Source organism: Cyprinus carpio, chromosome A17 (assembly GCF_018340385.1).
Source record: "Cyprinus carpio isolate SPL01 chromosome A17, ASM1834038v1, whole genome shotgun sequence".
Taxonomy (NCBI): domain Eukaryota; kingdom Metazoa; phylum Chordata; class Actinopteri; order Cypriniformes; family Cyprinidae; genus Cyprinus; species Cyprinus carpio.
The window spans coordinates 17,827,501-17,843,029 of record NC_056588.1 but is presented as its reverse complement, the minus strand read 5'-3'; the positions used below and the strand labels follow the sequence as shown (position 1 = coordinate 17,843,029).

The 15,529-nt window shown below is 37.5% G+C and overlaps 2 protein-coding genes across 2 annotated transcripts; both read right to left on the bottom strand.

The window, feature by feature from the left end:
- Positions 1-298: 298 nt before the first annotated feature.
- On the bottom strand, positions 299-3,945 carry LOC109107252 (thyroid transcription factor 1-like). The gene is made up of 2 exons (XM_042774304.1): positions 2,483-3,945; positions 299-2,010 (listed from the first exon to the last, which is right to left on the bottom strand). Exons 1-2 carry the CDS (start codon positions 2,847-2,849, stop codon positions 1,337-1,339), a joined length of 1,041 nt encoding a protein of 346 aa, XP_042630238.1. The 5' UTR covers positions 2,850-3,945; the 3' UTR covers positions 299-1,336.
- A 3,510-nt stretch (positions 3,946-7,455) lies between these two features.
- On the bottom strand, positions 7,456-9,480 carry LOC109107253 (homeobox protein XENK-2-like). The gene is made up of 2 exons (XM_042774679.1): positions 8,481-9,480; positions 7,456-8,314 (listed from the first exon to the last, which is right to left on the bottom strand). Exons 1-2 carry the CDS (start codon positions 8,734-8,736, stop codon positions 7,815-7,817), a joined length of 756 nt encoding a protein of 251 aa, XP_042630613.1. The 5' UTR covers positions 8,737-9,480; the 3' UTR covers positions 7,456-7,814.
- Positions 9,481-15,529: the final 6,049 nt, after the last annotated feature.

Sequence of the window (15,529 nt, the reverse complement as noted above, 5' to 3'; positions counted from 1 at the left end):
GACTCATTCTCTTACGACAAAGAACAAGCTCAAAAAAAATATATATATATTCTACAATAACTTTTTTCTTAAAAAACGTATTTAATAGGTTTAACCCAATTAGCTTGGCATTTAAAACCAAGTTGCAAATTGTTTTTACAACCAAACTGGTATTAGTATGTTTTTGTGCAAGAAATGCACAAAACCCATGTTTCTTTCACGTAGGAAATAGATCCCTATATATATATATTGTGCAAGAAATGCACAAAACCCATGTTTCGTTTGCACGTAGGAAATAGATCCCTGGTTTCGTAAGTTGTATAAACATATTTATACACGACGCAAAATTAACTTCTGACACTGTTAGGGTATTGACCTTTGACTCCATGGGTGTTGCCATACAGAAAACTACATAACTATTCGCAGAATGAACACTTTACTATGAGGCATGTGATGCAGAAATCCAGCTCCACAAACCTGTCACACTGAAGGGAGATCCAGTAAAATAAATAAATAAATAAATAAATAAAACGTAGAAATGGTCGATTTCAAACAATGAGCGCCTGAAGCAAAAATCCTTCTGATGCGTATCCATAAAGCTTGTACATATGTAATGGCTGATTGTGTGGAAGCTTGATGACTTTTAAACTAGTTTTCTTGAAGAAGAAACGTTCAGTTGGTCAGGTCCCACTTTAAGCATCGCCGAGTGATTGATTCTTACACCCAAATTTCAAACAAACGTATTGTTAGGCTATTGCCATTATTGTCATAATTTATTAATATGATTGTATGACTGCTTTTAAGTCAAATATCTATATAAGTTACAAGAAAATTAAACGTACAAATAACAATGAAACTGAAAAAACATGTGACCCTTAATATCGATAAAAATTTTGTACAATATACATATTGCTAAAAACTATGTAATCAGTCCAAACCTTTTACAGAAATATACAAGCTACGTTTTACACTGAAATCTATAAGAAATCATGAAAGGTATTTAGCAGTCTAACTGTGAGGGGAGATGTCTTCATTGTCGGGACATTTTTTTTTAAATCCAACAGGATGACAGAATATTTTATTTTAGTGTTTAAATCAGTCTCCATTTAAAATCTAGTGTATATAAATAATTCCATCTTCTTAATGGTGTTTTGGCGCTCATCCTCAAAATAAAAGATTTGATACCTTTTGACATTTGGCAATCCTCGTGTTGCTTGTAGCCTTGTCATTTCTCCCTCCAGAAAGGAGACTATTATTTCAGAGCGCAACCACTTTTCTCATGGTCTTTTTGAACAGAGTATACAGATTATCTGCATCCACCTGTCATTTTGTTTTTGTGTTATTGTCTTTTCCGATGTCACCATGTCCTGCCATAAAGCAGAGCGGAGCAGGGCAAAGCAGCCCCATACTCTGAACCGGAAGAGTTCAGGTGTGACAGGCCGGATACCTGGGTTTGGAGAGATGGGGGGCTTGCAGCATGTTGACCCAGATCTGGGGACTGGCCGGCGCTGCCTACCTGCTGATTTTGATGCTGGCCCATTGAAGAACTGTTATTGGACATTATCATGACGTTTCCCCCCTGGTGATGGTGGTTTTGTACACCAGTGTTGGGTGTATGGCTGCTGCCTTGGCATGGCTTTCCGTCTTTCACCAACACCGGCACGGCCACCCGCCGTGGAGACTGTTGCTGTTGCTGACAGGAGCCATTGTCTTGTTGCATTTGCTGCTGGGACACTTTGTCCTTGGCCTGCCTTTTCATCTTATATCGGTGGTTTTGAAACCAAATTTTAACTTGAGTCGGAGTCAAGTGAATCATGCTGGCCAGATGTTCCCTTTCCGGCGCGGAGAGGTACTTCTGCTGCTTGAAGCGTCGCTCAAGCTCGTACACCTGCGCCTGGGAGAAGAGTACTCGTCTCTTCCTGCGAGGCGTGCTGGTCAGCGGACCCATGCCTTTACCAACATCCGCCAGTGAACTCAGCGTGCTCATGCTGCCCATATTCATACCAGAGGGGGAACCCATGAAACGAGAGACTGCAAGAAGAACAGTCCTAATTAGCTTTGCAATTTAAAAACAACAAACATAATAATTAAATACAAATAACGAATAGCAAAAATACAAAAGCTCCTTGGCTCAGTGAGTCAACAAGATAGCAAAATGAAAGAATATATATAGCGATTGTGCACAATTACGCAATCGTCTCTTGTTTAAATTCCTAGTTTTGGACAAAAACTGGAACTGCAGTTAGGAGTCTGTTAATTGTTGCAGTTTGTTTGGGTTAAGATAAAACACCTGGCACGTTTAACGTGAGGCTGAACATATTTCCCCCCAGTACTGTCATAAGCCCCACGTTCACTTGGAGTTTTACAAAATAGCAAAAAATAGTCAAAAAAAAAAAAAAAACCTATAGCTGACGTTTAATACACTGAATAAATTTTCAAATAGCTATGATTCAAAATTCACAGACAGTCCTTGCAAATACAATATAGTGTCAATCTCACGTACTTGTAGAGAAGCGTGGGTCGGGATTCGTTCCGTACCAGCTGGTGGCCGTCGTGCTGCCTCTCATGCCGTCTTGATAGGCCGGCAGGTCGCTCATGTTGCCCAAATTCCCGTTACAGTAGCCCCCCATGGCTGTATGTGACAGCTGGGAAACTCCAGCTGCAGTCATGTGGTAGGCAGCGGGTACTGTTCCATTGTGGCCCATGTGGTGCTGCTGCATCGCCGCTTGCGTGACTTGGGGTTGTCTGTACGAGGCAAGAGGAGCCCCCAAGTTGTTCCCCTCCATACTCACTTTTTTGTAGCTCTCTTCAAGAGGACTTAAGATATCGGATACAGAAAAAGGAGTCGTATGCTTAGGGCTCATCGACATTGTTCTGTGTTGGAAAGGGAGAAATTAGAAGGCAAGGCAATCTCTCCTTCTTTTTTTGGCCAGCTCCTCTGTTCCTGTTGTTTCACCGTCGCTGCATCAGGATGGAAACGTATGAGTGTGCACTGGAGTCCGCCTTAATTGGTTTGAGTGGGAGCTCGAAGCTGACTTTCGTTTGTTTTAGCTTGGTGCCAGGTTTAAGGCTTCCATCAGAGGCGGGGCATCAGCAGCCAGGGCAACAACACAAAGCAGCGCTATCATCTGTGCACCCACGCACAATTTCTTTACGCGGTCTTCAACTACCCGTGCCTTCCCCCAACCCTGAAAACATTTAAGCATTTAACAACACCTGTGCGTAAATTTAATTCGTCCATAGTTCATTTTCCGCGCGAGGCTGTTTATGCTGAGGCAGCGAGGCTTGCAAGAACGGCACGTAACACAGCAAAGGATGAAATATTGACAGTTGGAGTGATGTTTATAAGGGCCCCTTGATGTGAGTGCATATGCGGACTTCAGACTTTGAGAACCACTCAGTTTCTGAAAAAAGCCTGAGTTGAACTACTGACTTTTAATGGCCACAAGAGGCTTCTGGTGATTGCAGGCGTGTTTGTATTATGCTTCATCGTACTCAAACATGCAAAGGGCCCTTGCGACGACTCAGGAACACTGACTGACAAATAAATAAATACATATGCGCGTGTTAAGAGGCCAAGTAAATGATTAAGCCCCTTTTCGTTTGATATTATTAGACATAGGCAGCGTGTCGTCCAAATCCCCATCCACTCGGCGGAGACACGCGGTACTGAGGAAAATGAACTCGGGAGGAGGAGAGGCTCACAGGTAAAGTTAACGACGCTGAAATAATCTGAGTAAGTCCTAAGTAAATTCGCGTGAGTTCAGTAATGCATTGCTTACCATTGCGCATCGTCCTGAAGCCCTAGGTCTTCCTCAGTATAACTGGACAGAAAACAGTTTTACAGAATCGAATCTGGGTATAGTCCTAAATGGATAGTAAACATGACGAAATCGGGTTTGAGAGATTTGATTTACATAAAAGAGACTATTTTCATTTCATACCATTCTTTATTATTATATATACCAACGATGACACTACTACTACTACTGCTACAAATAATAATAATAATAATTATTATTATTTCATCATGTTTCTATTTTAACAAATATAAAAACTAAATTTGTAACCAAATACAAAACAAACTAATATATTACTTCTCTCCTCCCGCCAGGATATAAAGTATATTACAACTGATACCATTAATTTAATTAAAATAACAAAAATCCAAAGTATAAAATTCACACCAATTCAGCGTATCAAATTAAAAACTCCTAGTAAAAATACATTTAGGGACATCAGGAATTCAAGTCTCTTGGATAAAACAAAGACTTGAAATGCAGGCAACTCTCAAGAGAGTGGGGGTAAGATCCACCAGATGTAGACTGAAATATTTGGTGTAAACTTTCGTTTTTCTGCGTCGTTCAGAGTCTCCTCTAAACGCCACAACCTTCTAAACAGCTGAACAAAATGTAACGGCAAGTTTACAAATTTCTTAAGCAAACTTAGATAGGAACCACTGATCTTATGGTCTAGCGGTCAGGGATTACAAAGACTAGTTTATTATTTCAATATACAATAGAGGTAAGGCTAAATAAACATTAAACAACATTTTTCTCTTTGCAAATATACTGTGCTATTTATTTTCCGAGTTACAGTAGCTCATCTGAAGACTCAAAAATGCTACAAAAATAGTCGGTAACCGATTAAGAGATTATTGTAAGTATAAAATCAGGCAATACAAATTCTGACGCAATTTTAATCTTACTGCAGTTTTTTTTAAATGTTTGCTGTCGGAATTAAAAATTAAATGGCAAATTTCTTTACCTTACGCATTTCTTTGTTTCTTTGCGATCTTACGGAACACTTCAAGTGTTAATGTGGAATAACCAGCTGCCCTGAAAAGCCAGGAACACGCACAAAAAAAGGTCCACCCATATATTTAATTTATCCTATGTCTAATAAATCTAATAAAACGCAGATTGACACAATAATACCAAAGAAGACCAAAAGATATGCATGACGCAGAATAACATGTCATAAGCGATTAGGGTGAGCAACAAACGTTTAACAGGAGGGAATACAGCGTCTTCTGGTGGTCACTGTCTGAATATTTACTCAAACTTTATAGAACGCTTGTCACCTTTCAAAACGAAATTAAACTGTATAATCCTTAAACTAGAAAAAAACGCATTTCTCTAGTTTGAAGTTACAGGTAGGCGTAGTTTGTGCACCAGTGATGATAATCGCGCATGCAATTATAGCAATTAGTGTCAAAACTATGGGGCGTCCAACGTTGCTTTCAAGGTGTTCGGCCTACTTGATCCAGTTTACAAAAGGCTCTCTTAATTATCTTAATCAGGCTCACTCCTCTCTACTGGAGTACGGCTATCATGGTCAATTAACGGCAATTAGTATGCTTTGTCTTGTTTTTAATATCCTTTTCTATTGACAATTATGTTCAGCACTGCCTGGGTGGCCAATGCTTTCTATATATATATATATATATATATATATATATATATATATATATATATATATATATATATATGTAGTGTACATATATACACAAAAAAAAAAAAAAAAAAAACACACACACACACACACACACACACACCACACACACACACACACACACACACACACACAAACACACACATTGATTACATAATTTTTCCAAAATAAATTATATTATATATAAGTGGCTTATTCTTCCTTATGTTTTATTGAATGTCTGTTTAATAAGGTGGGACAGATGTTGATTCTCATCATATGCAGTAAATATTGACAGCAGAAACACAAACTTTAGTCTCACGGTGCTATTGTGACATCTAGTGGAGAGGGGGAACCATGCAGTTTGTACAGGGACACCTCGCGCGAGAGAGCTGCATGGGAATATTCGCTTCCCTCTGAGGTCAATCCGATTAAGCTCACCACAGGAAGCTGTTAACCTCAAGGTGGCAGCGAAATCCTGGACATTACTTGGTGATGTCACGCGTTTTCCCTCGTTTCACTTTGTATTTAACTAGTGATATCAGACCATTTGTAATGATATGTAAAATGTATTTAGCATTTATTTACACCGCACAGTCGTTTCTGTGAAAAGTTATTCAAAAAGCAGAATTATAACAATGGTTCCTAATAATTCGTTTCAAGCTTTACTTTCTTAATCATGACTTGATAAATATCAACAAAACATCGCTTCTACCAGATTAGCATATAGTATAACTTTGATAGATTTATCTGGTGTGGTCATATATTCAGTTTTTGTTACAGTCATGTATCAGTTGCATTTAATTTCATTTTCTTTCAGTGGATTTAGTGAAAGGTAAATGATTCTTCGCAACAGGTGATTTGCATCTTAAATCAAGAAACAATTAGGTAAGGCTACTTTAAAGAAAAACATAAATTCATAAGAGCTTGTTGAAGAGCAAGAGCAAGTTGTGGCCAAGTCTCGCCATAAACCAGCGGAGACCTCTCAAAGCCTGCCTTTGTCACTCCCCAAACCCAACGACTTTTAAAACTCCATTGTCTTGTTAAAGCCCATAAATTTGTCACCCGGGACTGATTAAACATAACGAGAATTGAGACGCTGCGGATTTTGTCTAGGTCCCTTTGGGAACCACACAATGGTCCTTTCAGAGGACGACACAAAAAAGTGTTTCGGGGAAGATGCAGAGAAGAGAGCGCTGCGGTCAGTCCCCTCCATATGTAGTACAAGGTGGTCTGAGAGAAGGGACAAAAGGCCAGGTGACAAGGATGATACTAACTGGGTCGAATAAATAAGTACAACAACCTCATTAATAAAAAAACACGCCTTTTGCATTAATGTTACGACAATGATCACCCTCTTTTAAAATATGGATAGGACAGTGAGTGGCCTGAACTTTCTGAGGTCACAATGTCATTTGTCACAAACCGCTGCTTAATTTATTTTGGGTGTGTTGGGATAACAATTTTAAGAACATCTAACGACTTCTGTTTTCTTATTTAGTCACCTAAGCTTTAACTAGCACTCAAATACGCTTAAAAACTATTTATATTCCATATCCCGTAAAAAAGAAGATAAAGGCCAGAATGTGAAAATTTCAGATTCACACAAGAATCAATGACCACTGTGCTGCATTTCTTGTTCAGTGTTTACCTACTATATAGTCCTAAATAAGGCTTCTTTCTTTATTCAGGTTATTTGGTCTTCTCTGTTGTGTGAAAGTGGACGTCTTAACATTACAAAAGCCACTCATCTCTTGCTGTGCGCTAATTCTCATTGTCTCTCTCTCTTTTTTAGTTCAGTCTGAGATCTTTTGTACAAACAGTATGTAACAATCGCAGGGATTAACAAAAAGGTGAACGAATTAAACATTTGTAGCCTAAAAAAACTTTTTAAACCATTTTAAAATCTGTAAAAGGAGTGATTTTAAGCATACTGGATATTTAGTATAATGAGTATAAACCAACAATAATTTGAACAATTCAAACAACTATAAATTGCTAAGAATGTTTTTTTTTTTATTCTCAGTATTTTTTGTAATACACATAACACTTTAAGATGATGAAATTTCATCAAATTATAACACTACAATATTCACATTATTAAACATAAAACATTTTTCTCACTGATATATAATCTTTTGGTTTAGAACAAATACAAACAGTTCAACAACACACGATCTATAGGCAATTATGCACAACATCAGTTAATACACAAAATCTTACAAAGACTAAATAGAACATATGTGCAAACAGCATTTATTGTTTATCTAATCAACGCTGAGAGATTCTACTTTAATAGACCTAACACTTTATGTAATTAAAAACAACTTGAATCAAGTGGAATCCATGCACTGTCCTGTGGGGTAAGTCCCGAAAATAGTTCGAGTGGTCCTAAGTGAGTCTCACCAAACACAAAAGTGGTGACGGGAGGCCGTTGTGTTGGTAAAGTGCTGGTATGTGGGTAAAAGCGCAAATGGCGTCTGTTGCTGTAAAGACTGGAAACCTTGAACGCTGAAGGGTGAGGGTGGTACTGTTGGTGGAACGATGTAGCTTCCTTTTTCTGCATCAATAGCACAGTTCGGATACGGTTTGCCATCTTGGACCAATATGGGCACCACGACTCTGCGCAGCACTGGAAGCTGATTGAGGTCCTGAGCGCACTCTATCCGCGCTCTCTTCATTTTGTATCTGTGGTTTTGAAACCAGATCTTCACCTGCGTGGGCGTGAGGCGTAGCAGGTGCGCGAGCTGCTCTCGTTCTGGACTGGACAGGTACCGCTGCTGGCGAAAGCGTCTTTCCAGTTCATGCGTCTGAGCCTTGGAGAATAACACGCGACGCTTCTTCCGCTTTTCATGCACATCTGGCCCGGTGGAGTCTGGTGAATCCTCAAGGTTGCTTTCGTCTGACGTTAAATAAATAAATAAAAATGAGCCTTTATATATCTAAAATTTTATATATCTACCCTCTGAGAAGAAAACCCCACATGTGCATTTATATGCTTTACATAGGCCTACATGATAAAAAAAAAAAGTTTAAATACATGATAAAAAGGTGAAACGGAGACTTACATATATGTTCTCTGTCGTTTTCAGTCCAGGACGAGTAAGGTGAAACGGAGAAGGAGTCCACTGGAGAATGGTGCGCGATGCTCTCAGTGTCATTTTCTGGCAAATCCAAAATACTTCTCACGGTGAAACTGAACTTGTTAGAAATAGCCATCTGTAGCGCTGGATTGCTGTTAGTTCCAGGACTGGTTCTCGATCTTGAAGAGCTATCCTCGGTCGCGCAGTGCTGAAGTGATGCGTGCGTTCTCAAGACGCGCATCCAAGTGACAATGTGTACACTGATGTCGCGGTGTTTATATAAACAGCACTTGGTGGCTGCTTTGAGGCCTCTCCTCCTTATGGGTTCTAAGTACCTCAATGACTCGTGTACTTAAATCCCTGTTATGGTAGGTGTGAACTCGGCAAAGAATAGCCCGTTACACTTTCACAATGATGGAGGGTAACACTCTTCATCATTACTGATTCGTCCGAATTCGTGAAAAGTGGGAAACAGATAATGGTAATTGTTGAGGCTGAATCACGTCTTGGGTGGCAAGTGACAACAAGAGCCCTCCCTTCTTTTCCCCCGCTCAAATAACATATCGGATATTTGCATTCAAAGTGGTCCATTAGCGTCCCAGAGTTTGTTTACCTAATTCGTTTATTGGGGTATTGTCGTTTATCAACCCATTCTCGTTTATTGCAGGTGTTATTGCACAAACACGGGTTAAATGTGCACTCTCTCGGTACAGTGGGGTGATAGTTATTTCATGGTAATTAAAGGGATAGTTCACCTTCAGTTGCTGGTCCCAATTGACTTCCATAGTATGGAGAGAAAAAAAAAACACTAAGCAAATCAATGGGGACCAGCAGGACCTTTAATGAAATGTATATATTCGTGGCTATTGGAAAAGGAGCTTGCCCTTTGTGTACTGTAAAATCACACAAAATCCTTATTGCTTTTTGAAATTGAAAGAATGTTTCCTTACAGCTATATCTGACATTACACTAGACTAGAACACTGACGTGTGTGCTTTTATGTTAACTTAGCAGGTCATTTCTTCCTAACGAGCGAGAAATCTGAAATAACTACCGAATAAATAACTTGGGAAAAGATCCAGACATCAAGGAGACAGTAATATTTCGTTATGTACTTTTGCTTACTCCTACACCTCATCAGGGATGATTCCCGAGACTGCCTAGCCTTAGAGCGCGCTCTGGATGACCGCATAGACCCTCCCAAACAGAGTCGGTATCCGTTCTCGTCTAGTCGTCCTGGGTGGTCGGGGGAAAAAAGGAACACAAATAAATGCCAACCGGGAACAAAAGAGGGAAATGTAGCCCCGCGTCCGAGACCCGTTGGAAGCATTTGTTCCAGTCAAGATTTTGCATTTGTTCAGTCCTGAAATAATGCTTGATTGACGCCCCCGCACAATGTCCTTTAACTTTCTCGAATAAATCCACGCTTGTTTCTTGTTGTCATGGTTTTGAATAGAGCCGAACGGGGACCGGGCAACTATCTACTGCTACATGTCTAGCTGCTTATGTCTATACTGAATTATTAGTTATGTGTTTTCAAACGGAATTAAAAGACTTTTAATTTCCATAAAACGTCAAGCTGTCTCCCGATTAATCAAAGTTTTTTAAAACACGTTTCCATTTATTTAAATAGACGACAACATTTCTCTAAATGTAAAATTATCTGTTAATAATTTTCCTAAATATTAAGATGTTCAAGATAAGGACGAGACTCAGATTGACAGATTTTTTATTTTTTTAATAGACTTTATAGGCTATATGTTTGATTCTAAATAGCGTTTGCCGGTTAGTAACTGCGACCTGCTGTAGCCACGTATCGATGTTGAATAACGTGAGTTAAAATGTTTGCCAAGCTCTTGGAATTTTGGCGCACGCTCTCAGAGAATAAATGAAGCCTCGTGTAGGCACACAGTTTAGTTTCTAATGACCTCTCGTATCTCCTTAATCTATTAGACGCCCACAGATAGAAGTTGGCTATGCTTGAGGAACAGTGTGCACTCTCAAATACCCAAGAGCTCTTCAGTGTCAAATATTTACCCTTGTTGTTTGCCTTCTCGAACCCAAGGAGTAAGACAACAAGAATTAAGAGAATAATCAACAGAAATAAACATTTCCGCGTGAAAAGCAATCAAACAAAATGGATGTTTTATGATATTTAAATATGGCTTTGGGTACATACAAACTGCAATAATTAAATTCAAAATATCTATAATTAGGCTTTATGTTTAAATTTTCTCAATCTGTACAAGATTTGCAACACTTTGAGCACATTTTCACTAAGAAAATAGAACTGGCTGCACTCTGAATTTTAGTATATCCTAATATTCCTAATATAATAAGTGTTTGTTGCTCAGGATGCTTTAGATAAAGCCTGGTGCCTTGGAAAAGAATAAAGCCACATAAACATAAAAAACAAAGAAAAAACGAATTTAATGAATAAATAAATAAACAATGTAACTGTTTTCAACAATGTTAATCGAAACCCGTTTCAAATGAAGACAGCAATTGTTTAAATATTGTTATTTAATATGACTATTTAATATTATGTAATATTTTTTGTTATTTAATATTAGTTTAACAAGTTTAAAATTAGCCCCCTAAATAACTGCATAATGTAGCAGCCCCCAAAATATTTAGCCATATTAATACTTACAAAGGTTCACCCATAAATGAATCATTCACCGTCATTTCCGAAGCACAAAAGAACACAAAAGAAGATATTTTGAGAAAGGTCGCAGTGTTTTGCACATACAATGAAAAAAATAAAATAAAAAATAAAATCTCATACAGATTTGCAACAAAGTGAGGGTGAGTAAATGATGTCAGAATTTTAACTTTTGTATGAACTAGAAGACAGAAAGGCACCACGTGATCTTTAAGGTAATGACCTTCATACAGATCACACACTTACTAGAAGAAAATAAAAAGTTCATACATTTCTGTTACTGTGTATCAAGCACTGATTCTAATCCACACACACACACACACACACACACACACACACACACACACACACAGATTAACCAACAATCTAACACGTTTAAAAATTTCTAATATTTCATGCATCTAGAATCAATTATCAACTACCTCAAGTTGAAACACAGAGCTTTTAAACCCAAGAGTTCAACCCTTAAATCAGAAGACCTATCTGTGAACTGGCTCCGAAACTCATCTACGTAACAAAAATCTTCCGGCCAACACTAAAGAAAACACGTAAACCCAAAACGCCAGAAAGATTTTATCCAAAGTACCTTAACTAAAAATGTATTCCGGATAACCTTTCTCACGCTTGAGAACGTATTACATATTTCCCAAACCAGTAGCAGTACGCATACATTCTCCTCACCTTTCACAGCTGGCACAACATTTTTAGCATTTTACATTTGCAGTTTACATAAGGAAATATCAAATACTTTAACAACTTTATATTTATTAGGAATGTTTTAATTAAACAAGTGTGAACAACTGCAGATCTCTTAAGCACACTCAGGTAATGCACTTGCGCAAATATAGCGCTTGAGTGAGCAAAGATATTCCATTTTGCAAATAAATCTTGCATCTATTCTTCCGTCCTCACATCATCAGGAAAGAAAGGGGGATGCACCCAGTTAACAGACAGTGGGCGGTCCGTGGGCGTGTCGCCTGCATGGGGCTGACACGAACTGGCAGGAGTAGCTCATTGCTGTGTCAGGTTATTAAAAAAAAAAAAAACTTTCAGTTTCAACAGGAATTAATAGAATTAATTTTTTTAAAAAAAAATCTATATAATTTATGAACTCAGTTGTCTCTTTTAAATCGTTCAACACCCAAAAAAGATAATATGAAGTTACGTCAAACGACTTTGAATTAATTTCAAGCTTAAAGATGAGCTAGCCAATCGATGCACATCACTGTACACAGAGCACTTATAAATCCACAAGGATTTTCAAATGGGTCTATAACTTAAGATGCTTTGGAACATTTCACGACACCATTGGATCAGAACGTTTAAGACATTCTTCGTGCGAGATTAAGAACCTTCCATTTTCCCATTCAGTGTTATAAAATGTAATTAACCAGACTGAAAAAAAAATGTTAGTAGTTTGACAGAAGACTATATAGTGCTAGAATTAAAAAAAACTGTTAGTTTTTTATTAGTTGCCTGTAAGTTTTTTTTTTTTAATTAGTTGCCTGTAAATTAGCTTTATATGGTGAAAACCGATATAATTTAACCAGACAATCCATGTACTTTTAAGGGTTGTTGCAATACGATTCACCTGTTGGGGGTGCTCCAGGACCAGTATTGGGAAACACAGTTGCAGCAGAAGTGGGATCTTCTGTGGTCTTCTACTGTACATCAAACACGAAAATACCACGTATTGTACAGTAAGTGATGTTCTTCTGTATAACCCTGTGGTAAGGCATGGTGAGTTTAGTTTTTAATTTTAATCCTTTTGCTTGTTTGTATATTGCAAGTAGGCCTACATAAAAAAATGCTGGGTTAAAAACAATCCAAGCGCTGGGTGAAATGTGAACAAACCCAGCGATTTAGGTTTAACCCAACATTCTGATTAGTTTTAACTCAACTATTGCTTAAAAATGACTATATTTCTTGCTTAAAATTAACCCAAAATAGGTTGGAAATGAACATTTATTAATAAGTTGAATAAATTGGCTAATAAACATTTTTAACTGCTTATTAATACATTTTCACCTTTTGATTATTGCTGATGCCTCTAGTAATTATGTGTCTAATTTTGAATTTACAACCTATTTTGGGTTTATTTTAAGCCAGCCATATAGTATTTTTTATATATATAACAATATTTGAGTTAAATAAAATACACAGAAGGTTGGGTTAAACATTTAACCCAACAGCTGGGTCAAAACAGGTGAATGTGATTTCACCACGATCTACAGTACATCCCAATCTATCTGATTTGAGGAACAAGTGTACAGAAAATGTCAGTTTTAGGCTTACAGCAAGGGTTAGGTGCTTCTACACCCCTGTTATTCAGCTATCATTTCCCTCTGATTTTAGGAATAAATTATGGGTAGGGTTAGGTCCTGTTATTGGACATTAATGTTGTCCCAGGATCAACAAAAGATGGTGATCCGGGAACATGTCTGACTTGGCAAAGTAACAGCGGCCATCAAAACAACCAGTCTATACCCAGCGCTGGGTCGTATTTAACATGTATAGGCTACTGCAAGTATATACATTCAAATATATATATATATATATATATATATATATATATATATATATATATATATATATATATATATATATATATTTCCGCACGTTATGTAAACTGTGTGTTTAGAATATGACCGCAGGGAGAATTCGGGTACAGAGGGTTAAGGTGAACGTAACAATTGTTCTCCTTTTCTCATCGATGTACTAGCGAAAAGTGAACAGCAGAGGGAGCTACTTTCCCATCATTGTCTCATCCTGAGGACGTTAAATGGAAACCCTAAGACTGCAATGGAAAGTTTCCCGATGCGACAATGAAGAGGTTCAATAAAGTAGAAACTTAGGCATAGTCTTTTTTTTTTTTTTTTTTTTTTTGGTGAAGAATGTCAAAATTACACCGCCATGCCTCTGCAACCAAATTCAGAAACACAATTGGTTTGTTCGTGATGATCGGTACAAACGTAAAAAGAAGTTGGAAATTAAAGTAAATAAATAATAATAAAAAACCCATATATAAATAAATAATACATTTTAAATGACTGTGGGATAGGCCTACAGCATTTTCAGTAGCTGAATTAAACAGTTGTCCGTGTACAATAGGCTATATGAAATATAGAATGAAAACATTCGTGTTCATTTTTGATGTAAAAAAAAAAATAAAAATAGGGTGAACTAGGTTGGAATGTAATCTTTAATGCTAATCAAGTACAGGTGGAGAAACTAAAAGCTGTCGATGTGATCGATGCTTAAACCTATCGTAAATATTGTTGGTTTTGTCCCTCTAAATCCCGCTCTGGCCCCAAAACACCCATCGTTAATCTCCAAAAGTCCTCATTACGGTCGGATTTAAGTTACAGGAGCAGCCAACCTTTCAGAGGTGTTAACTTGCAAAGCAGTTTAACAGTGTCAATTCCATTCGGTAGATAAAAGTTATGGTTATCAGTTGATCCTTTTAAACTGTAAATAATAACTTTTAATTGGGTAATGTAATCCAGACATTTGTATACAAATGACAAAATTAATAATTTATGCAACAACGTAGGCTACTCTTATAAACGTAACTTAAACTTTTTGGAATCTTATAGCAAATCGATTTTTACTCAGTAACAACGTAGATAATTGACTGGTTTATTGTAGTTTATTTTTTAAATTATTATTATTGTTATTTTGTTTCCATTAACTGCCACATTAACGCGACCAGTTTTATTTAAGACGCGTACAAACTGCAGTGTTATAGATGCTTGTGACATGCTGTCACTGACAGAGCAGAGGTTAGTTGCATAAACATAGTCACTATATTAAGACTGTGTCTTAAGAAATACACTAGTTTGATTAGCAGTTAACCAAGTGGTGATCAGTTTTACTTTTTTGATTCAAATTAGACCATCTTTTTTATATAACTGATTTCAAAAAGTTATGACAGGTCTTGCAGGAAAAAAAAAATAGACTAACTTTTAAAACTAGTCTATAAGACGTTTATGCAACCGGGCCATTGAAAGTGACCATATAGAAAAACTGGGCCCACGATTCTCATCGTTCTTGTGACTCATCTGGAAATTTTTCTCGTCGTAGACCCCGAAGCAGGGACGGATTTAGTGAATTGGGGAATGGGGCCCTATACATTTGCACACATATACCTAGATCAAACCTGAGGGTCCTTTTTCGTTGTGATGCTTGCTGCTGCACAATGGTGCCCATAGTTGTATGCAGTGTTTCTACATTTTTTTCATGTTCATGTTAAAATGGCTTCCTTTCATGTTGTAGACCACAAAATAGCACCAATTTTTATTTTAAGGGATGAGACAGAAGTATAAATTATTATATTAATTTAAAACGGGGTTATATGGGTGGATCTTCG

What these genes read in the sequence shown, in the direction of transcription:
- LOC109107253 (XM_042774679.1), bottom strand. Translation starts at nt 8,736, where the DNA reads ATGCGCGTCTTGAGAACGCACGCATCACTTCAGCACTGCGCGACCGAG. An exon ending in AAACGACAGAGAACATATAT is followed by an intron (nt 8,315 to 8,480) that starts GTAAGTCTCCGT and finishes ATTTAACGTCAG; the next exon opens with ACGAAAGCAACCTTGAGGAT.
- LOC109107252 (XM_042774304.1), bottom strand. Translation starts at nt 2,849, where the DNA reads ATGTCGATGAGCCCTAAGCATACGACTCCTTTTTCTGTATCCGATATC. An exon ending in CGACCCACGCTTCTCTACAA is followed by an intron (nt 2,011 to 2,482) that starts GTACGTGAGATT and finishes TTCTTCTTGCAG; the next exon opens with TCTCTCGTTTCATGGGTTCC.